General features: G+C 25.2%; 2 protein-coding genes across 3 annotated transcripts; one reads left to right on the top strand and one right to left on the bottom strand.

Annotated features, from left to right (window-relative positions):
* The first annotated feature begins 996 nt into the window (after positions 1–996).
* LOC119661891 lies at positions 997–22,179 on the top strand. Its single transcript, XM_038071395.1, has 3 exons — positions 997–1,178; positions 9,501–9,645; positions 21,156–22,179. Exons 2-3 carry the CDS (start codon positions 9,501–9,503, stop codon positions 21,716–21,718), a joined length of 708 nt encoding a protein of 235 aa, XP_037927323.1. The 5' UTR covers positions 997–1,178; the 3' UTR covers positions 21,719–22,179.
* A 1,643-nt stretch (positions 22,180–23,822) lies between these two features.
* On the bottom strand, positions 23,823–25,840 carry LOC119662433 (U2 small nuclear ribonucleoprotein auxiliary factor 35 kDa subunit-related protein 2). 2 transcript variants are annotated; one of them, XM_038072051.1, is made up of 6 exons: positions 25,732–25,840; positions 25,547–25,657; positions 24,785–25,487; positions 24,619–24,722; positions 24,298–24,463; positions 23,823–24,229 (listed from the first exon to the last, which is right to left on the bottom strand). In XM_038072051.1, exons 1-6 carry the CDS (start codon positions 25,751–25,753, stop codon positions 23,857–23,859), a joined length of 1,479 nt encoding a protein of 492 aa, XP_037927979.1. In that variant the 5' UTR covers positions 25,754–25,840; the 3' UTR covers positions 23,823–23,856. The 2 variants fall into 2 exon arrangements, with proteins under 2 accessions (XP_037927979.1, XP_037927980.1); XM_038072052.1 differs by lacking the exon at positions 23,823–24,229 and having other exon boundaries at positions 24,378–24,463; positions 24,597–24,722.
* Between the last annotated feature and the right edge of the window lie 130 nt (positions 25,841–25,970).

Below are 25,970 nucleotides of genomic sequence, written 5' to 3'. Positions count from 1 at the left end.
AAGTCGTTGGTGCCGGCAAAAAACTTCGTTATAGAGAGGTTTGCCGTAGAAAGGTTCGCTATAGAGAGGTTCATATATTTGAAAACCGTTATAAAGAGGAATTCGTTATAGGGAGATTCGCTATATAGAGGTATTATCATCATGTATAATAAATGCATAAACTGTTATAAGATTACTGTAGTTATGTTGTTCAACTTAAGGCATCCATTTTATTCAACATCAAAAATATTATTTTCATAATCTTATTTTATTTATACTATTATTATTATTATTTATTACTTAACTATTTTCTCAATTTGTAACAGATTTATTTTCAGGATTAAAAGAAACTGTATTGTAAAGAACAGTTGAAATGTTCAGACGTTAACAAATATATTATGTTTAACAAATATATTTTTGTTAAAATTTGATATATTAGTATTATTAAAATTAACTTAAGGCAACGATAGATGCAGAGATTAAACACACGTAAGTTAAGGTTTAAAAACCTTTGCTATAACAAGTAACGACAGTAACAGTAACAACAAATACTTACTTCTGTGTTGTTGTGTTTTTAGTTTCTTTTTTTTAGTAAAGCAATCGTTCAACCAACCAACCAACTAAAATAACTTACCATACGCAAGCAAAAGCATATATGTGCCGCATAAAATAGCACCGCAAAAGCACAACACGAAAAAGAAGTAGAAAACGCAGAAGAAGCGTTCAAGCACTCGTCTTGAAGTTCATTTGATATTCAGCTGCATGTGCTCATCTGTTTGACAAATGTATTTGTATAAAAGGTTTTGATTGGTGTTGTTGTTGTTATTGTTGTTTATTGTAGTTGCTGTTATTTGTGTTTTTTTTTTGTTTTTGTTTTTCTGTAATATTTATCTTCTTGTTTATACAGAGTCTATCATAGGCTAAAGAGTGTATTTGTATTAATTTGGTGCTGCATGTGGATGTGTTTGTGTTATTATAAGTGGCTATAAAATACTTTGCACCTCGGAATTGACTTTTGTTTTCGTTTGCGAGTTACAGAGTTTGGTTGTGCCAAACGCGGTGATTAAAACTCAACTAAACAAAACTATATATATATAATATATATAGTATTATATATATATATTTAAAAATAATTAAAAATTAAATAAATAAAAACAATTTTTTTTATTTAAAAACGTTAAACGTTTTTTACTGTGAAGGTAAGCTCGCGTTATATTTGTGGTTTATTGTGATAAAAGGATATTATAAAACATATGTATCAATATTTTTTATTAAAAAAAATTAAAATAAAATAAATAAAAGTGTTCTTTTTAAAAGAAAATAAAAATATTATACATACATAGTGCTGCTGTTATGATAGAAATATTATACAAAAAATATATGGATATATTTTTTATTGATTATGAAATAAAAATTATAAATAAACTTTAAAGTATTTTATTGTTAAAAACTTGAATAATTAAATCTACAAAAACATTTTAAAAAATGGTGAACTGTGAAAAGGACTTTCAAAGAAAGAACTGTGTTGACTTTTAATAATAAAAACATTTTGTGCACTCAAAACAAGAGCAAATATTATAAATTTAAAAAGCGAGACATTATTGCATCTGCAAAAGGATATTAAGGATATTGACAAAGTGCAAGGAAAAGAAAATAAAAACTAATGAATTAAATTAAAACGAAAAAAACTGTAATTAATTATAAAAATTAAAAAAGTTTGTTGCTTAAGTCTTTAGTGTCTGTTAATAATTTTAATACATATATTTGTAAAAGTTATATAAAGTTTAGGTTCACATTGAGCTGTAAACCTAATATGGACTCATAGATTATAAAAAATAGTGGAAAAAATTTAAAATTTCATAAAGAAATATTAAATTTAACATAGGCAAAAAACATAAACTTAATTAAATTTATTGTTTAAAAAAATTATTTGTTAAGAATAGTAATGTTAAAAACAATATATGATCTGCAAAAATGTTAAAAATTACTTAAAGGAACAAAAATATTAAATATTAAAAATGAAATATTATAATAAAAATTAAATTTCAGTTAAAACAAAAAAGGAACTGTATTAAATTATATGACAGTAAAGTTTTTTGTTACAATAAAACAAGAGTATTTATTAATATTAAATAAAATTTCTTATAATAAATCTACAACTTCTTCAAAAGACATATATAATTAAAAAAAAATTATATTACAAATATAAAATAATTATTTTTATTTTAATATAATTGAAACTTTAATGAATATATATAAATTGCGTATAATTTTATTTATTAATGAATAAATGATTATAATTTTAATTAATTTATATTATGAAATAAAAATATATAAATCACAAATTTTTTATAATATTGTAAATTAAATTCATATGGAATACAAATACATACAACAATAAAACATTATTCTTATATATAATTTCATGCAAAAATATATAAAGTACTAAGCAAATGTATTTAACTATATCTAATATATAAATTACTTTAAATTTAAAATTTGCTAAGTGCAATACATTTTCCAAATATAAGAATTAAAAATAAAACAACTATTTTGTAATATGACAAAAATAAATAAATAATATTGATAAATTATAAAAACAAAACAAAATATTATCAACCATTTGTTAATATAAACCCATCATTAAAAATGTTTAAATGTATTTATATTTAATATAATAATAAAATAATATAGTAATATATTTATTTATGAAAAAATTGAAAAAATTAAGTTAAAAATAAAATATAATAAATACTAATAAAATAATAATGAATATAAATGATAAGATAATTAATAACAAAAAATAAATATTTATCTTATATAAACAATAGTTGAATGCTGTTATTTTGTGCATATAAATAACTAAAGGGATTTAACAATATTTTTTAATTGAACGAAAATGTTTGTCTTTGATGAAGAATATTTAAAGGAATATTTTCTTTTAATTTCCTTAATTAAAATTAAATTATTGTAATCAATTTTATTCACTATGAACCACTTTTCTATTTGAAGTAATGATTTTGTCATTGGATATTAAATTCCAATTACAAATTATAAATAAATAAAATTATTTATTTATGCACGACTAATTAGTCAATAATATTTATATTAATACAGCAATTATCATAAATAAATAGAAGTGATAAAATGCAAATAAAAATGATAAAAATTTAATTATGATAATAAACAACAAATAAAACTAAACCAAAACTATATATCATGAACACATAATATACCAAAAGAAGTTATTTATGGTACAGAAACGTAAAAGTCGGATTTACAAAAAAAAACTTATTTAAGTTTAGCTAAATTTCAAGATTTGATTGCTAGTACAACTGTCTTTAAGCTTTTAGTTTAAATCTTACATTATTACTTCATTATGATCAACTTACTATTGGTCTTAGATTTTAAAAATAATTATATGTAACTCCCCATTTTTCATAACTGCAATTACCGTTTATACATATATATTAGGTACTAAAAATTGTAATAAAATTAATAGATTTAAATTCAAAATTTTAAAATGTAATTGCTAAATCATTATTATATGTAGTGTCAGTAAAATCATTAAATAAGTTCAAGAAAATTGGTCTATACAACAACCTTTACCGGCCTATGCAGCTTTGCAAAAACAGCCTAAATATTTTTAAAATATTAACTAAAACTTTAATTGCTTCATCTATGTAGGCCAAAAGCAATATCTGTGCTACAGCGTTTAAAGTTATAGTGTTAACACGTGTTTTCATTGATTGCTTTGATTATCTGTTACACAATAAATTAAATTTCGTTCACATTTCTGGTTTTTTTTTTTTTGATTTTTTCGCATCCAAAAATTATTATAAAAATTTTAATAGAAACAATAACAATAAGAAAAATTTTATATAAAAAGAAATTTCTCTAAACATTTAACTGACTGACATTTAACTGAATATTAAAATCTTTTAATTAAACTAAGAAACATAATTTTAATATCTAAAAATAATTTCCATTCATTTATTAATGAAATACATAATAATTATGTCAAATTTGTTTGTTAAACTTTGATTGTTATTAATGTTTCGACACGCCACAACACCCATCCAAACAACCTACCTAAGACATGACTTGAGACATGACACAGTGAATGCTTGTCTAAATATATCTTTTAAAACACCAAATCTTGAAAGCAATTCATAGAAATGAAGAAATCGAATGCATACAATTAAAATGTAAAAAAACATATTAAAACTTTATGCAAATTATTAACAACTTATTATTACAAACACAATAGGGCTGACAATTATAAAATATATTTTGTGTCATTGTGAACAGCACTGGAATTTCATATAACATTTAATCATATTTGTTAACTGTTATACTTTTTTCATAACCTTAGCTTTTATTTTAAACATTTTGTTGCGTTTTATTTAAAAATTTTTGAAATTTCTTAATGTGATCATAAATATTTCTTTTAGTTTTATAGTCAATTTGAGAATTACTGGTTTTGATAATCTTTGTGTCTTTTTATGACACAATAAACAAATGTGTTACCTCTATTAACTTTAATTGGCATATTAGGGCTTAATAACGGCTTTAATCACCTGCTGGAAAATTTCCTTGGCATATATATACATATATATATAGATATATACATATATATTTACATACATGTATGCTTTATCATACATAATGAAATTATAAAAAAAAATGTTTAAATTAATTTTTTTTAATTACTTTCAACTAAATATAATTTTTTTCAAATGTAATAAAATTTCATGACTTCTTTTTATAATTTTCAATGACCAAACTTTATTTATGCATTTTAAAATGAACTAATTGGTTTAAATTGGTTAATGTTGAATTATGCACAACTTTTTAAATTAGTTATAAAATTTATATTTTAATTTGTATTATATATTATTTTATATATATATTATTTTTTATTAGAACTTGTTTTAAACCCTATACAAAAAGTTTTATATTAGTTTACCAATTAGCCTGTTCAAAAATATATAAAGAACCTTTAATACAGAACATTATACGAAAAAAAAAAACAAATACTTGTTTTAAAACAATTCTGATTACAATTTGTATTATATTATAAGCTGTAAATAAAGCAAGAGTTTCACTGCAATTATAAGCTAACCATAAGGGAGGGAAAAGGTTTTTCAAATAAACAGTTTACGTACATAAATGCAAATGAAAATTTTATATTATTATCTAATAAAGATTTGATAGAAGATTTTTGATTTAAAATCTATATCTATGGTATATGGTACAAAGTTTAATTATTATCAAATAATTTTTTATTTTCTACAGACATTACTTGTAATTAAGTCTTTTTTGTATGAGTTTATAATATATATATATTTACAACTGCTGTAACAGATACTGCAACTATATATCTATTATGCAATATTTGCATTACAATTTAAATTTGCTTTTAATTTATTAAAGATGTGTTTCTAATAGTAATTAAATCTTTTTTCATCACTACATAAAACATCTAGTGCATGTATATATACTTACTATTGTATATAAGCCAATTTTTTTGGAGTAACAAACAACTATAATATATATATAATATATTATATAGTATTTGCAACATAGATTTGCTTTTAATTTTCTAGTGATGTATTCTCAATTGTAATAAAATCTTATACTTACTACTATTTCCTAGCCAGTTATTTTTCGGTAATAAACTATAATATATCTATTATATAGTATTTGCAACATAGATTTGCTCTATCAACTTTTCAAATTTAAATACATACATACTATTAATAAATGTAAAAATTCCTAAATTCTCATTTTATTTTTATAGTCAACAATAAAAATAAAACTGATTTATTAAGCATTTGCTTGCTTAACTTTTAATTGACTATAAACGATTTCAAAATAGTAATTAAAAAAAGTTTAAAATGTCAATATACTAATAGTATATTATTACAAAATATTTATATAAATACATATATACACATCTATATAAAAGTTTTTCAACTAAATAAAAAGAATAATGAAAAGTTGTGATTACATGCCTACATTTTGATTGATGCTTCTTCTTATTACTTTAAATAAGCATCTAATTATCATATGCTGTTTCATTTCGTTAATGTTCCTGTTGCGGATTCGTTCAATTTCGTTGTTGCTATCATTTCTACTGACCATTGCTAATACTGACCAGTCTAATACGTTGGACGTTTTGTATTTTGTATTTTGCATTTTGCATTTTGAATATAAAATTATTTTCTTGCATAATGTATAATTTATTTGATAAACTTTTTAAAATAAATTAAAAATTTATACTTTAAATACAGCCATTGGAATATAAAGTTTTTATTTAAAACAGAAAATATTAAATTAATTAACGTTTAAGTTCTAGAAAAATATACAACTTAAATCGAGTTTGTTGCAAAAGTCAATAAAACTTGTTAAGGTCGCGCAGTAGCAATATAGCATCACTTAAAGTAGCTTCGTTGGTGCTAAATAACTTTTGCTGATGCCCCACCATTGCTGTTTGTCAATTTCGTATTTGTGTTTTTATATTATCTTTTTCTTTTTTTGTAAATTTATTGATTTTTTCAATCTTTTTGTTTTTTTTTTTTAATTGTCTTTTCCGTTTTTTTTATGTATTTTCGCGATACGAATATTGTGTGAGCTTCTTTGACTGTTTATTTATGCATTACGCTTAAGTCGTTCAAGTAGTTTTTGAATTTAGCGCAGATGCTAACTGAATTATTTATTAAAGCTCATCATTGTGTATATTATAGTTGTTGTTGTTGATAATAATGACGTTATTGAAAACTTTAATATCTTATATGTTTATGTTTGTACATAGGTATAATCGCAATTTACTTGCATTAAGGCATACATTATATTTTTTATTTATTTAATTTTTTTTTGTCAGTAACTGGTTGTGCCAAAATCCTTGACATAAAAACAAACCAAACATTTTAACTTTGTAGAAATACGTGTATGCATATGATGCAATTAAAAAATAAAGAAGAAGATGTAGCACATATACACATACATATATAAGTATGCGTAAACGCATAGTTCAAGCTACATTTAATGCATGTCAAGTGATAAATATGAATTTACATAGCCACGCAATAACATCAATCAACATATAGCAATAACAATGCAGTCCAAAACAACATTGTCATTATGTTTCATAAAACAACAACAACACCACGAGTCATCATTATTAATTCCTTTTTGTATGCTACCAACAACAACTACAACAACATCAACAACGATGGTTTTTACATTATGTGGTTTTAATAATAAAGAAAACAACAACATTAACAAAATTACTTTACAGTAACTTTTTCTCTTATACACTTGGTTCGTATAAGCTGTAAAATCGTTATTGTTATTGTTATTGTTATTAGTTGTTTGCATTATTGATGTTCCATTGACAGCGTTAATATGATTTATTTTTAATGACACCTATGAAATTAATACAAATTTGTGTTAACTTTAATTTTAAATCGAATCATAAAAAAAACAAAATTAATAAAATATCTCTAAAATGTTTGAAAATGCATATTTTACATAAAAACCACAACAAATATGAAAACGTAAAAAATGAAGTTATTAAGTTTTGTGTAAATTTTTTGATTTGTTTGAAAAAAAATTGTTTATACAATTTTTGGGGAAAAAAAAAACATATTTCATATCATTTCGATGCATAATTAAGTACTTTTTTGTACTTTTTTAAAAAATATTTCGGTTACTTATGGGGTTATAATAACATAATCAGTAAGCTAACAAATTATTTTATTATGTTTATAAATCTTGTTATTTTGTTCACAGTTGATTGTTGACTGATTACTTCATTTGTTGCAAAGTAAAGGTAGAGATGCAAATAAAATATGGCAAAAGAGTTTAGTACTGCTTAATGCTCAAACTGCAAATAAAATGCATAGAAAAACAAATAAACATTAAAATTATTATTATATCCATACTCCATTAGAAGCTTAAGGAGTCCATCCCCTGCTGAACTGTCCTTCTAAGGGTTATTGCTTGTCTGACATTAAAGTATTAAAATTATTGACCGAAAATAGATCATATTGTGGAAATAATCAAATAAATTTTTTTGAAATATGTTTATTAGACCAACATATTTATTAGCTTTTATTTAAAGGTTTAGATATTCTAATTTTAATAATAGGGCATCTATTATTATCTATCTATTATCTAGTTTATTATAAACATTTTTTTGTTTCCAATTAAGTTTTAATAAAACTTTTTATAAAATTTTAATAAAGTTTTAATAAAAAAAATTAGTATATAATTTTACCTAATAATTTAATTTTAAATTCAATTATAAAAATTATTTAACTAATTGTAAAGTAAAATATTTATATTATTTTTTCAATTATATTTTAAATATGTTTTAATAAAATACCTAAGTAATGTTTCTACTCCAGTAAAATAAAATTATTGGTAAAACCCATGAAAATATTATTAAAAACAAAATTAATTAAAGTTTTCTTGATTCAAATTCTAATAAAACTTAATTTATCATATTTTCTTACTGTGTAAATTATATCTTCTACAAATTCTAATAATAAACAATTTTATTAATGACATCAACTGTAATTGTTGTTGCGTTTTTTACCGCCTTTTTGAAATTGTATAATTTAAGTACTTTTTCATTTACATTATACATTATATATGCATACAAATACAGCAGTGCAAGAATATATATATTTTCCATAAAATATATATATGTACTGAATATAGTTGTTCACATAGTTTAATTCAAATAAAAAATTATTTCAATTAGAATAGATTTTTAGACATTTGCATTCATAAAATTGATTCATACTTCGGTCGGCAGTGGGTTGATTCGTCGAAAAATATTTTTTTAATTATATATCAACTTAACAATATATAATTTACATAAAATAAAAAATTATAAAAATTATTAAAATAATTAAAACATGAATTGTTCTTAATTAATAAATTAAATTAAACGAATTAAATTATTATAAACAAATTTCTTTCCGTAAATAAGAATTTATAAAATATAATGAATTATATAATTTCCTAAAAAAAAATTAACTTAACAATATGTTGTAGAATGCTTTTCAATATATTTTAATTTTTCAATTTCAATGAATTCATTCTTCTGTTCTGAAGTTTTGTCGAGATCACTTATATATAAAAATATAAAATAAATAAAAATAAAATATAATATTAAAATATACTCGCATACGTAATGTTTTTACAGCTTTAAATTCAAAAAGAACTTGTAAAGATTTAATTAAATAATTTGTATAAACAAATAATTAAAAAAGAATTAATATTTTCTATTTATATATGGTTTTAAATTTTGAGAACTTAAATTACATAAAATAATTTAAAAATGAAATTCCAAAGTATATAAATAATTATTTTGCACCTTTTTCAATATATATGAGTATTTTATATTGTTTTATCTTTTGTTTTTGGAACTTAAATTCTGAATATAATTAATATAATTATTTTAACACTACATATTTAATAATAAATTTGTTTAATTTTATTTTTAGATGAAAGCTACATTAGTGATAGCTGCTTTATGCATAGCAGCGGCTTATGCAGAGCCTGCAATCAGCCAAGCCAGAACCACCACGACCACATCAACTAAGCCCGGCAGATTCTTATCATTGCCAGTACCAGCAAAATGCGCAAACCGTAAGTTTATATTCAAATGAACTATATATATATATATATATATATATATATAATATATATTAATACAATGCTCAGCATAATTCAATTCAATGTAATTATTAATAGTTAACCACTTTCCATTTGATCGAATGCCAAAAGTTCATTTTTAAAAAATTTCCGCTTTTTTCTTTTTTAATAAAATTTCTTTAACAACAACTCCATGTAAAGAAATTCTTTTATATACACTTTGGTATACATAACTTTTGTACGTGCTGTAATTTATTATGTTTTATTTAAAAAATTTCTCCCCTGCCTTATTAAGTTTATTAGGTTACATGTTAGGCGCTAGAGATATTTAAATTATGAGTCTTGTTATAGGCATAAAAAAATGAAGAGAATGGGAACTAATAGTAATTTTGAGACAAACAATGGCTTTTAATAAATATTATTACATGAACATATTATAGAGATCAAAATTTTATGATATAATTGTTTATAGTGTTTATTTTGATTAATTACAATAAACGAAATTCATAATTTTGTTTTCGTATTCTTATTTCATACTCCATAAACAAACCAACTAGTTCTAATATAGATTATTTAGATCTACTGAAGAAAAAACTGGCTATGCTAAAATCTTTATACAGCTTTAGAATGCTACAGTAAAAGTTTTGTTACAGAGACAGATCTGTTGTTGTGGCATTTTTTTTATTTAAAATAAATCTCTTTCTTATTTTGACATCAAAAAAATAAGTTATCAGCTTTTAATTTAAGCTTCCAACTGACTTGGACATCTATATGATTCATATAGATGTCTCTGTTTATGTAGTACAAAATTTATAAGTATACAAAGATGATTTATTTTTATACAATTAAATTATAAATATATAAATCTGCATATTATATGTTAAACAAATAACCTAATAAGAACAAAACTATTAGGTTATATGTGAAAAGTAATAATATATGAAATATAGTAAGCAATTCAATGGTATATAAGCAATAGTATTCAGTTAGCAAAAATAATTCTTTCATAAATACTTATAACTTATTAATTTGATTAGCCATAACAACCCGTTGCCCAGTCTCGGCCTAAAGCAATACCCTTGAACACTAAATGCGGTTAGTTCTCTCTCAACTTGATGACTTCTATCTATCAGCTGCCTCCAATTATTACTTCAAGCACCTGTTACGGTAAAAAATCGTCATCCTTTCTTATGGCATGAACTATCCAGCGATACTGTTATGCTAAAACTCGTACAACTTGTGATATATTCAGATGTGATAATCGTCTATAATTCGTAGGTAATCCAAGATCTCACTAAAAACCTTTTTCTCGAATAAAGAGCTGCATATATACATAATATATATAATTTATTACTTATCTATCCGTACTATAAGAAACCATTAAGATTTTTACATTTTAAAATGTAACTGAACTCAGATATTTTTACTTCTATAAACATACTAGCTTTTAATATACTTCAGCAGACATACATATATACATAATGCTTGTATTATATTAGTTATGTATCCATAATATAGAGAACCATTAAGGTTTTTGCTAGTTAAAAGGTAACTGAACTCAGACATACTGACTTCCATAAAAATATTTACTTTTATTGATATATAAGCATACATGTTTGTGCTTTATATATATTGATATTTTTATATGTACATATAAATGAAAATCCGTTTTCGTAGAATAGAACCTATTCTCAAAGTTTGTAAACTATTATTTGAAAATATTAAATAATTATTTTTTTTCATCAGCTCTCACTCTTCAAGTTCGTCAGAGTCAAACCTTGGAAATGTTTAATTTTTTATTTAACTTTTAATATGCAAATTAAATGACTTAAACTTAAAAAAAAACTTTTTCAAAAGAAATTTAAATTTAAATAAAAAAAAACAACTTTCTTAAGAATTTTTTCCCTTTTTTACAATTTTGAACTTCATGGTGTCATTTATAACTGGTATTATAAAACTTATGCCTTGGTAACCAAAACCACATGTATATGTTTATGCATGTATATCTATCTATATGTAATAAAAAACAAAATAAATTTTTTTTAATTTTGTTAAATTCGAAGAAATTTATTAATTCATGATTTTGTAATTATTAGTTTTTTGAGAATATAAAAAAAACACATATAATTAATTAACTAAAAACGACTTGTCTCAATAATTATTACACAAGAATGAATTAAGACATACATACACATACATAAAATGAATTTATATATACATATTTTTTTAATTTAGGAATTTATTGAGATTGTCAAAAGGAACGAGTTAAACTTGTACAAAATTAGAAAAAGCAAAAGTTTTTATAAAAATAAAATAATTTTTATTTAAAAAAATTTGCCAATATTAGTTGCTTTAATTGTGTATTAAAAAAAAAATTATTTAATCGGATCAAAAATTTGGCAAAAAAAATTTAATCATTTTTAATAAAAAAAATTTGTATCTTATGTAAGCTTAAATTTTTATTAAAAATATTTTTTTTTTTAATTTTTACTAATGAGTCTGGACTTTAAAAATAGCATTTTAAAAAGTCAAAAAGAATGACGGCTTCGTTATAATGAAGATTTATTATTTGTTGGATTATTTTTAAACATTTATTTTTAAATATAGTAAAATTATTCTTCACAGGGTAAAAATACATTTTATTATTATCAAACTTTTGCCGTGTAATCGCGCAACAGCTGATACTACTGCCAGAAAAGACCTATTGTACTAATTTCACTATTAATTACACAAAACCCTTTATAGCTTCGTGAACAAAGTCCAGAACTAAATCTATAGAAGAGCTCTTAATTTGTTCTGGTGACAGAAAATCCATATGAAATAAGTTTCTTCTGTACGTTATAAAAGCTGGACAGTTACAAAGAATATGAATAGTAGTTGCCGCATAATCTATAATCTGAATTAGCAGGTAGACGCAGTTTATGAAGATGATATTTCAGACTATAACAACCCGTAATGAAACCTGTTATGAACCTTAAATTAATGATTCTCCCTCCTGACCCTATGTAATCCACAAAAGGGTTGAAGACCTGCAATAGCTGTTTTTGATGCAATTATTGCTAACTCATCAGCTTGTTCATTTCCCGCAATTCTCCTGTGACCCGGCGCCCAATAAAGGCTTACCTTAGTCCGGTCTGCAAGTAACTGCAGGAGCTCATAACACTCAAAATAATAATACAATATTATGCATTAGCAAAAATAATCACATAGCTTCATTAGGGTAACCTGTTGATACTTATCACAATTAAATTAGTTACACTATATTCACATATGTAGAACAAATATCTTCATATCTGTGATAATTTTGGAGTAACACTCAAGCAAAATTTATTCATTTGTGAATCAAATAGTATTGAAACATCTTGACAGATTTTATAATAATGACTAGATAGAATCAATAAATTGCTTCTGAATCAATTTTTCCTTATAAAGAATAAAAATCGTTCCTCAAATCGATGTCAAAGAATGTCAACACTCAAAAATATGTTTATTTACTTATATAGATCTGGACTTCATCGATAATTCAGTGGGTGAATGCTAACGATAACGTCTTTATTATTAAATTTCGTTTCATTGAAATTGAAAATATGTCGAATTACTTTATCAGTTCATTGAATATAGCAAATCCGTAACTTTATTTTGAATAATGTAAATTGGTAGTAATACAAAATATTACTATATTTTAACAAAAAATTTTCAACGCATTTTAGAGTCATTATTGTTATTGTTATTGTTATTGATTTATCGCCAAACACAATAAGCAAATCAAATTATAACACAAAAAAAATTATATATTATAACTACAAACAAAAGACTTAAGCTACAAACTTTTCTTTTGAAACAATTTTTTTGAGACAATTTGAGCTAATGCGAATGATATTTGTATCGAATATGCAATAAAATGCAATTCTGCATTACATAAGTAATTCATAAAATTAACAAAAAATTCATTTATTTAATTTGCTTAATTATTTCATGCCAAAAAAAGCATCATTACTTAAATAATTATTTTCAAATGAAAACGTATAATTAAAATGCCGGATGTGAACGCAGTTGTGCACTTGCATTTCGACGTGCTATTTAAGCTATTAGCCCTTTATGAATTACACAATAAGGTGGGGAAAGGCAGGTGGGGAAGCGGTGAATTAATTAGCAATTTTATGTATTATACAAGTTGTCAGTCATTAAATGCATATTATAAGTTTATTTTTGTTATATTGTATTTAATGTAAAATACTTCAAACATTTTGTAATCAATGAGAAATGAATTAAACAAAAGATTAAGTATTTTTTTTTTATATATAAGTACAACATTATACTGAAACCTGTATTTTTTTTATGTAAAATAAAATTTTATTTTAATTTTAATAAGTTTTTTGATTATTACTGGACTGTGGTCGTTTATTTAAAACATAAAATTATAAAAAATGTATTTTTTTTTAAATAAAAAATTACACATTATTAATTTGTGTTAAATATTTTAACTATATATTAATTTAATAATTTTTTATAATAATTAAAATATTGTTAAAATATTTAACACAAATAATAATAATGTGTAATTTATTATAAAAAACACATTTTTTCTAATTTTCTGTGTTAAAAACACGACCGAAGCCCAGTAAAAATCAAAAAACTTATTGAAAATTAGTCGTAATAACAATTAATAATAAATTTTAATTTTAAATTTAAATAAGACAAGTACTCACCCTACTTTCTTCAGCTTGTCAATCATAAATAGAAGATTCTTAAGTTATGTGCATTATCACCGTTACCATGGCTTTCATATAACAATAACAGATCTTGTAAACTCATTGAAAATGACCATGTTAATTCTGCAAGATTTACTGCAGTTCTCTTTGGTCACTGGTGTTTAGCAACCCACACATAGAAACTGTATATTGCTTTAATACTCATTGCAAGAGCTGTGGAAACTTACAGGAAAAAGAAACAATTAAACATTTTTTCTGCCTATGCCCGGTTCTGGCCTCCAGAAAAAATCCTTCTTCATATAGCATTAATACATCTTGACAGTTTTTATAATACATAAAATCGATTAATTTGTCCCTTTTTTCCTCCAGAAGAAATAGGTTTATAGACAAGAATTGATTAGACTATTCATCGGTAATGATAGAAGATCTATTAAATTATCTAAATTCGATGGAATAAATTTAGTTTTTTGTTTTTTTCTATATATTTAGATTTCTCACAGGAAATGTGGTAGTAAAACGCCAAAAAATTGCTAATTATGGCCAGCGAAAAGTTATCTACTGACCTGTCTCCACAACCAACCAACAAAACTATTAAGCAATCAGCTTGGTTCAAAGACGGCTAAAGCATAATAAGTCTATTTCCTGTTTTAATTCAATATTATGATTTCTAAATTACATTCTCCAATGGCATTAATGGCATCTCTTCAACTAGTGCAACTTCCAGAGTTAGAGAGAGTGAGAAATACAGTCTCCAAATAAGCATGTAATCATATCGTGCCATCACATTGCACCAAACTGTGATTCATTAGCTTCTCATAGATCACTCGCGGTATGCATATTTCATTGCATTTGAGTTAAGCCAAAGAGTCGATATTTCCAAATCAACGTTAGGGAAGCAACTTTATTGTTAACAACTTGCGCAATCTCCAAGTCATGTACAATGTTTGTGTTGTTATTGTTGTTGGCTTTGTTGCTACAGCGGTGGACGTTGTTCGTCAGTTTGCCATTTGCTGTTAATTTTAATGATGTTGCTGATTTTTTCATTGATGCAGCAATGCAACACTGAAGTTTTCCCTTTTTTCTTAACTTCAGTTTGCTTTTAAGTTTGCTTTCCGTAAATTTTGCAAATTCCGTGTTTTTTTGTTGTCGGTGTAATTTTTGTATACTTTTTTTTACACTGAGAATGTTTTTAATTTTTCAAATAGATGCATAAAAAAATAACTACAGAGATGCACTACGTATAAAGTCTGCTCACGATTTTACTACACCCAATTCATTGCAACACTCGATTCATAAGTTTTCCCATTGTTTTCGTTTTAGATTTTTTGTTCAACAAAAAATTTTACAACGCAGTAAAATTATTAATAGATTTTAAAATAATAAATATTAAATTTTTTTAATATAATTTTATTGCCAAAAAGTTACACAAAGATGAAGATAACAACCTATAACGATAATTATTATTATTAAATATATTTGAGTTTTAGTTTCTGATGGAATGCTTTAGTATTATTATTATTATGTGGGGATATAGCATTACGCCCTTAAAATACAATGTTTTTCCGCTTTAGAGATAAACTGACACTACTTCTTTCAGTCCTACTTCCTTAATAAAAATTAATATATGTACTATTTCACCGAGATTTATTTCGTTTTAATGTAATGGGTTCACCCAACCTTATCTTTTCTTAATGCAAGTTGAGAGTACAGTCCCTGGATATGATTCTTCCTTTTTATAAAACCTGCAGGTCACACCAGAAACATATCACAGTTTATTTAGTTGATTGTTTAACGTGAAAGATTCTGTTCGAATTTCTGTTATAATTTTTATATTAATTTATAGAAGGCTTAAAAAGTTATATGTATTAGACCTCTAATTTAGAAATTATGTTATTGTTAAGTAATAGTACAATATCTATACGTTATTATTATATTTATCGTGCACAATGGAGCTCGATAATCTGAATTATCGAAATTTGTATATTATTATTTACATATAATAGATTAGAAATAAATAAGTAAAAAAAATATATTAATTTACATATTAATATTAATTTTTATATTAATCTAAGCTACAACAGTCAATATCCAGTTATAGTTACTGTTATAGTTCTCATGTCATACTACGTTAATTTCAAACAATTCTTGTATAAATCTAAGATAAACTTCTCTATTTGTGCTTTGGGATATAATATACTTAGTAGATTGCCTTCGTAAAGTCTTCTTTGTTCACCCTTTTTTTTCTAGTAAGCACGGAGATATTACTTTTTTCACAACATAGTACGGGATCTACTGACAAGGATACTACTTCAAAATCTGTGAAGTTATTATTACTTTTTCCAAAATATTAATAAATTATAAAATTATTTTTATATCACGTTTTCCACAACACAGCCCGAGATCAACTAGCAAGGATACTAATTCAAAATCTGTGAAATTAGTCTATTTTTCAATCACAATAAGTCCCGAAACCCATAAAATGCATAATTGGTTGTTTAACCAAGTATCTTCAGCTTTTTGAGGCACTCTACCATTAGTTTTCATATGAAATCATAAGATTTCTATTGTGTTTTTGAGCTTAAGAAAAATTGTAATAGTTTTTTAAACAACTATTGTCAAGTATGTGATTTGAAAACTTATTCCAGTATATCTTAACAAGGGATAGGAATAGGGCTATTCTTCTATACTTATACTTAATTTTTTTGATTTTATTTTCTAACTTTTAGTTTTTAATAAAAAGATTAATCTCTTTTTGTTTCTCGACAACGATTAAAATTACATTCTCAAATATGTACTCATCATGTAATCATAATCAAATAAATATAATCATCGTTGACAATTGAGTCACATTAGTTATAATTACGCGAGTCTTAAAATCTATTTTAAAAGCATTTACACAATTTTTATTTATTTATTTTAACATTACACAAACAAACTCAAAAACTCTTAAATCTTGTGTAATATCTAACGCAGGTTTTCTATAATCTTGGCGCCAATATTAAATTTAATTTACAAATTTCTACACTGGGTTACAGTCCATATATGTATGTATGCGTATGAGTTCACCAATTGCATTATCTGTCTGAAATAATTTAAAATGAATAAAAGCTTTAAACAGAAAATGTCATTATTTTTTTTTTTTAATAAAAATAATAAAGAAGGAAAAATATAAGAAAATGAAAAATAAGGTCATCAGGTTACACTTTAAGAGCTTTAACACACACACACAGACATACATACACACAATGTGCATGTGGTATAAACGCACAAACAAAATGTGTAAAGAAACTTATACCAAAATGTGCTGCTGCCAATTTCAATTTAAAATGACACAAACATTCCAGCACAATTGCGGCAGCACAAACGCGTGCTAGGCGTTTGTTAGTATGTATGCATGCATGTATGTATATGCTTGAGTTTATATTTGCCGGCGGCTTTGGATGTACGGAAAAATGATTTAGTGACTTAACACTGACTGATGACCAACAAACGTGGGCTAAATTAATAAGTAAATACAAAAACAACAGTGTGTGGCTGTTTGCATATTAAATTTAAATGAACTTGTTTTAAGTTATTCACACAGTGACGGTTTTACATTAGTCAAGGGTATTACAGTATATGGATATAAGATATAGTATATAATACAAATTATATATAAAATTATATATACAAAAAAATTAAATTCTAAATAAGTTCTTTTTAATTCTGTTGATTAAAAATTTTGATAAAAAAAATATTTTCTAGGTGTACATTATTATTTAAGTAATACTATATTCAAACAATCAAATTTCCTTAATTACGTAAAAATGAAATTAAATTAATTTCGGAAATATTCATACTGCCCCAAATTAGGGATTAATTATGGGGCAGTATGATGTTTTATGTTTTTTTCCACAAATCGAATATTAAAAATTGCATGCTCCAAATACCCTTTGTATCTGGGAAATTTTAAAAGTTGATTATTATAACTATAAAGGATTGCATTCAATATTTTTATTAGCTTTAGTGATTTTCAGGTATATAAATTATTATTTATCACTGTATTTTAAACTAATAACAGTTACAATTTTTTCTCTATATTCTAATTTAAAAAATTTGTAAAAAAAATGTCCCTTTTTCGTTTATCTCAACATTATCTTTTGCTAAACATTTATCTTATGCATAGTTGCATTTGAAATGTTCCTTAATTTCAGCCTTCGTTTCAATGAAATTAAGGTAATTTTCCTTAATTTCATTCTAACCTTAAAACTGAATTTTGTATAAAAAAAAACAACTTAATTTCGCTTAAACGAAGATGAAATTAAGATTTTTGTGAAATTAAGGTGTGTCTGAACATAGTATATTAAATTATGCATATTAATTAATATACATTAATATTTATTTGATTAAAAAAAATTATTTTAATATATTTAATTTATTTATTTTTATATATTTATATTAATTTATTAAATAATTTAAGTATTTGGCAATACGCGAAACAACTGTATAGTCAGCCAAAAATTCAATTAATTAAAATAATATAAAATGAATTTTTGTTGTTGTAGTTCACTACTGTTCGAAAAACCTCATTATTAAATAATTTTTTCACATTCCGTCTACCAACATTTTTAACATTACATTTTAATAAAAAAACAACAACAATCACAATTATGTTTATATTATTTTTCTTTATGACAACTAACTGCAATTTGCATTCCAAACTTTAAAGCATCTTTTTTTTATATATAAATATTTTAAATATTTCATACATATATTGACCACTACCGTAATGTCATAATTTAAAGGAATTCAGCTGTGCTGAATTTTATTGGGGTCTTTATGTGTGTTGGTGGAGTACATATCGCAGTGAATTGTGCAAACACACGCAAAGGCACGTACTTCATTTTGTAGGCATGTCAAATTGATTGCATTGCTCATTTTCCGCTGTCATTCATGGCTCAGTCATAGGTTTTGTTGTTGTTGTTTAACACTTTTATGCTGTTGTGCCCACTGAGCTATGGTTGATTTGTATACTAAATACATACAAATTTAAGTAAAAACTTTAATTTTCACGTTTTCATTTTTAGATTTGAGCTAAGTTGAGAAGTACACATAAAAAACATCTTAATTTTATTATGCAATGACGCTGTTAAAGAGATGTCGTGCCTTCCAAATAATATTTATTTAAATTTGTGTTAATAAGTACGCTTGTTTATTTATTACATACCGGTTATATATATTATTAGTTATGTTATGTGTCATCTTATGAGTCAGTGTCATTCTTTAGTTAGAAGAAGATTAAAAATCTTCGGATCCCCTTTTCTCACCGATCTGACTAAGCTGTCATGCTGTGATGTTAGGGACCTGGCAAAGTTTATAAAACTATCAAGTTGATTTTTCTTTACCTACTGGGGGAGTCGTCACCTTTTTCGACGTTGGCTGTATACTGATTTAAATCTATATACATACGTGCCAATGCTATTCCCGTGGTACCACAATGGGCTATCATTTGAGTTCAAGTGGACTTATGGATCTACCTACCTTACTACTATTCTTTGAAAAATATTCACATATAAAAAATTGATAAAAACGGATTATTATTGAGGATTAGAAGTGGGTTATGTATGAAAATGTTAAATGTAAGAATGAATGACATAGAAATTATGATCCGGCACTGTAAAAGCCGATACTCATCAAAAAATATTATTTTTTGTTAGGCGGGACTTAAATCGAGCTATATAGGGAAGTATATAACTTATCAACTGAACAAATTGTATTATTCACTTTAACAAAAAATAGCCAGAATTATTGAACTAAAAAGAAGATATAGTGTTCGATCAAAATAAAGCAAAATCATATTCAAGTTTCATAGCTCGTTGAAATTATCACAATTTTATTGAAATGTAAATGCATATTTACTATTTTCTGTACAACTGACACCTTCCAGTCTATTATTATAACTATAATTTTCTGTATATTTGGCACATTGCAATGATCATTTGTTCCGGTTTCTACAATGTTTTTTAAACGTCAAAGTCTTTACATCAATTAAGTACTACGAAAAATTACTTTGGACAGTTTTTAAATAGTCGAAAGTTGAATTTGTTTTTATTATATGTACTACTTAAATCGCACACGTGACGGCTTAAATAAATAGTATCTATATATGTTATACAAAATATATTGCAAAACAAACAGAACTATTTAAAAATAGTTAGTTATTGTCAGACCATCTATTAGCCATCACATATATTGATAAAATAGATTCTTAACTGATATAGTTTCATAATTTTATGACACATGGGCTAATAGAAGAAGAGTTACTGAATAGTCTTTTTGAACGTAAACACAAAGTGATGACCTATCACTTTCATTTAATCGATAAAACCATTTTTCTATAAACCTTAAGATCATAGTTAACCTCAGCAATGAATATAATTGTTAATAGATGACATCATTATATATCTCTATTTTTAGAAAGATTTTCTATTTTTAGAAATATGTATGTGAAGAAATCTTGTGCCTTAACACCTAGTAACGAATTATAATTTTAAAGAAGCGATGAATCAGTATTCTTAAACTATTTTATATCTAACAAAATCTCAACTCTAAAACTTTTTAATAGATCAAAATAACTATGTATATTATATTAAAACACAACACACAAAAAAATAATACAAGAACTACTTGTCTCATTTTATGTAATTTTAATTAAACTAAATATTATTTATTTTTACACAATATAATTAAAATTAAGCACTTCTCTTATATATATGTATAAATTAAATTATTTCAATTTTGTTTCAATTCTAGGTCCAAAAGAATTCTCATACCGTGGAAGGAACATGTTCTTGAGCACTCATGTACCTGCTTTGGCAAATAGAAAAGTTGATTGGCTCGATGGCCGTAACTTATGCCGTGAATATTGTATGGACTTGGTTGCTTTGGAAACACAAGAAAAAAATAATCTGATCTTCCGTGTTATTCAACAAAATGATGTACCATACATTTGGACTGCCGGCCGTATTTGTGACTTCGCTGGCTGCGAGAACCGTCCCGATTTGGAACCCAAAAACGTATATGGCTGGTTCTGGTCTGCAACTCGCGAGAAGATCCAAGCCACTAACCGCATTCCACAAGGCTGGGGTTACAATCCATGGTCTCAAACTGGTCACAAGAAACGCCCACAACCCGATAACGCTGAATATGACATCAATCAAACCAAGGAACAATGTTTGTCCGTATTGAACAACGTATACAATGATGGCATTGCATGGCACGATGTTGCCTGCTATCATGAGAAGCCCGTCATCTGTGAAGATAACGATGAACTGCTACGCTATGTAGCCGCCACAAATCCCGGCATCCGTCTATAAGCAGCATGCAAATTGTCTGTTTAATTGTTTGGTTAAAATTACTTTTAAATTTTTTGTTGTATTATATAATTTTTTTTTATTATTTTTATTATTAAAATAAAAAAATAGACTTTAGAATTTATGAATTTGCTTCTATTAAGCTTTGTATAATACTGAAATGTATTTTCTTTATATATACGTTTATGTACTTTACCATATATATTTTTTCGATTCTTAATCTGTTTACTGCCAATTTTGTTTGTTTGCAAATTCGTTCAAGCTCATTTTAAACATTATTTTTAACAAAATATTATTTTATATTTCTTGTAAAATATTTATTGTTTCCATAAACTTATTGTATTTTAATTGTTTGCAGTTATATTTCCAAAAAGAATCCTTAATTAATTATTTTTAATATTGTTTTGCAACTCATACAAATCTTTCGAACAAAATAAAAATGCGATACAAAATATTAAATAAATAAAAAAATTAAAAAAAAAACTGGAGGTTTTTTGCTTTTATTGTTTTATGTGTGGCTTCTAAATGCTAAATACTTCTAAATGCTTTTGAACTCTAAAACCGTTTTCTTCCCAACATTTTGTTTACTCAAACAGAGTGTCTTAACTGTCAATACACCAAATGATACCGCTTTATATGATTAACACCATTGTTTCGTGAAATATTGTTTATTTGCTTATAATTAGCTAACTTCTTCGGAAGATGTTAGTACCGGTTCTTGTAAGACCTATTAAACATTTTTTCGATCCGAAGTAAGGTTTGGATTGAGATTGGATTATATTTTAAATTAGCCATGTGCTTCATCACATAATAGCTCAGATGATAGCCCGCCTTAATCTATTATTAGTAAGCTAAGTAATTAACATAGCAAATATGTAACCAAACCCTTAACCCGCTAGTCTACTGAGAATGAATTCTTTCTATTTTATTAATCTGCAACTGCTAATTCTTAAGCTTAAGTAAGGCTAAGTTATAATGGTAATCATAGATATCAACAATAGAGTATTGTGTTATCATATAAAACTCAGAGAGCTTTAATGCATCTAATGAATTTAAATCCTTTAATGAACTCTAAGACGATCTTTGCCAGGAAGTGTAAACGCTTAGCTCTTTTAATCTACGTTGGCTATCGCAAAATCGCTATGCTAAAGCAAATAACACTGATTGATTATATAACCTTGCTGGCTTAACTTTGTGTTATTTATTTACCAAGCAAATATTAGCAAATCATCTTATTTGAATTCTGGTAACTATAACCTCTCAAAGGAAAAGAAAAGAAAAAATGACACGTACACCAAAACACTTAGTAAAATGATTAGTGAAATATTTGCTTCTTTTATCTGCTTGTGCGTAGTGATTTTTTGAATGCGACACCAGCGCCGTTATATAGCTTTCATTAAACCGACTAAGATCTGAGGTATAGAACCAAGACACATTATTAGATTTACCCATAGCCCTAATTTAAGCTGTTTAATGTAGGAGATTTTTTCCAAGGATATAGATCTTATCGAACAGTCTACCGTTATCCCTTCTAAGGGTAATAATAATCGTTATGTATTATGATGGCGAATTAGTTTTATTCAACTCAACTCATAACAATAACTTTTTGCTGAAGTATATAATAGAAAAATTAATAGTAGCATAATTAATCTCAAATATATAATAGAATTAAGCTATATATAGTTTGTTTTCGTTTGGTATATTCAACTGACACTGTACATCATATGATATCGTTTGACTAAATTTATTGTTATTATTATAATTACTTCATTTTATTTTTACAATTTTATTCTTTCTTTCTTACTCTTGCAGTAAACCAAGTCAATTATAAATAGCGTATGCTTTCAAAGTATCTTGCAAAAATATTGCAAGAAAATATATAGAATATATATAAAAATATATAGAAATAATTTAGCATACGTCATATGCTATCATACCATAAATGTTTTAACTATTATAAAACGTTCATATTACATATTATTTTCTTTTAAATATAAAGACAATTTTTATTTGAACAGACAATATAATCACCACTATAATAATATTATTATTTTTAAAGCTTTTAAAAATATATAAAATATTTTAATAATATATGAGAAAGCCATCATCGGTGATTATTTATCAAAATTATTTTGTTAGAATTAATCAATGCTTTTCCGGTGCGGTCGAAGTTTTTCTTTTTTATTTTTTTGATGTTTAACTTTAGGATTTTTATGTGATTTGTCTATTGAATGATTTCTTGAATGTTCTTTAGCTCTAATATCCCTGCTCCTACTTCTTTTTCGATGTGATGACAAATGTTGTAAGTTGGATTCTTTTGTTTCGTGTATATCTTTGATATTGCACTTTAATTCAGCATCTTTCATTTTGGAATTGTGTTCATGTAAATCGGTAGTTAGATGTACACTTTTATTACCAGCAATTTTCTCTTTAATGTCATGTGGTTCTGGACTTTCTGACCAACGCCAGTAACGTGATTTGCCCTTATGACTTTTAACGTAATCGTCATCCCACCTGTATATACTTAGATGTTATAACCATGCTACTTATAGTAAGTAAAAGTTTGAAAAAAATAAACTCACGTTGTTCCGGTTACATCAACACGTTCATTACTAGTTGTTGACTTTATTTTTGCTAAACCTAGTTTAGTATATTCTAATAAAGTATTGTACTTGTTGTCTGGATTTTGTAGCAAATGCAAGTAATTGCAAGTATTACCTTTTGGACATTTACGTCTGACTGACAAACCTTCATTAGTCAAAAATGTATTAAAAAATGTATGTTAAGGAAAAAAATATATATACAATTTAAAGTTATACTTGCGCTAAACTTAAACAAAAGTTACATTTTAAACAGTTTTTTTTTTTTATAAAAAGGATACATCATTGATTATTCGCACATACCACAAACTGCACCTCGCCAAGTATTTAAATTTGAAAACTCTACACTGATTTTTTTCCCAGCATACCACCTTCCCTGTAAGCTTATAAATGCATTTAATGCAGATCTGTAGAATTCAAACAAATATGAGTTGTGCAATAACGCAATGACAATAATATTATAGTTTACCTTTCTTGCATATACTCAATATAAACATTGCCACATAAATGCGTCTGCAAATTGCGTACTGTCCGAAAATTCACAATTTTGCCAAAATGTAGCATTTCAGTAGTTACATCTTCAAAGAAAGCGTCATAATCCTCTCGCAAGTCGCGTTCATTCAACTCTAAAGCTGGATCCCCACATTCATATTCAGCATGATGGCTTTGTTTAAGAAGTGGATGTGTATAGAAATTGCGTATCAATAGAATAGTTGAGAGCATGGGACGCCGGTGATTAAATTGGCATGATAGTCCATACCGACAACAATTCGTACGTTCATAAAAGGCACATAATTGTTGATATGGTCTAGTTTCTACAAATGTGCGTAGTACGGATGGAGCTTGTGCAGCTGTATTTGAAAGATATTCTTCCAAGCGCTGCATAATATGTTCAAATTCATTTGCTGTTTTAGTTTCCACTCGTTTTTCTTCATCTTGCTTCTGTTTTAGTTTCTCCATATATTCTTGTTGTTTTAACTTGAGTTTTTCTTGTGCAGCTTCTACCTCTTTTAAACGCTCTTGATCACGTTGAAATTGTTGTTGTGCACGTTTTTCTCGTTGCAACCAAGCTTGTTCATCAGCCTCTTGCTGAAGTTTTTCTTTTTGTTCTAAATCGTTTTGTTCCTTCAACCATTGCTGGTGTTGTGGATCTTCTAAACGTTTCTTCTTTTCTATTTAACATTAAAAACTATATAATTTCTTCCATAAATGAAATTGCAATAACTCTTACCAATTTCAACTTTATTAGTCAATTCCTTTGCGGCTTTTTGCCGCCGTTTTTTTCTTTGCATTTTCTTTAATGATTTGCGAAAATCCTTGCGTGATATTGTAGATGATTTAACTGAAATTTAATAACACACATAAAAGTAAATATAAAATGTTAATTTATATATATAATTTAACAAACGTTCATACTTGAATTATCCATATAACACATCAAATAATGATCAATTTTTTTTTTAATTTTAGTTGTATGGATATTAATTGGATCCTATTGTAGCGTAGGAAAAATTGTTTCACAGTATATGTGAATTTTATTAATAATACAAATTTATTTTAAAATTTACAATTTTAAAAAAAAATTTTGGAGTTTATAAATATTTTTACAAACAGCTGTTTTTTGCATTATGACAAAATAAAGCAAGCTGTGCCAA

Source organism: Teleopsis dalmanni, chromosome X (genome assembly GCF_002237135.1).
Source record: "Teleopsis dalmanni isolate 2A chromosome X, ASM223713v2, whole genome shotgun sequence".
NCBI lineage: Eukaryota > Metazoa > Arthropoda > Insecta > Diptera > Diopsidae > Teleopsis > Teleopsis dalmanni.
The sequence above is the reverse complement of the archived record's forward strand: the minus strand, read 5'-3'. Positions and strand labels throughout refer to the sequence as shown.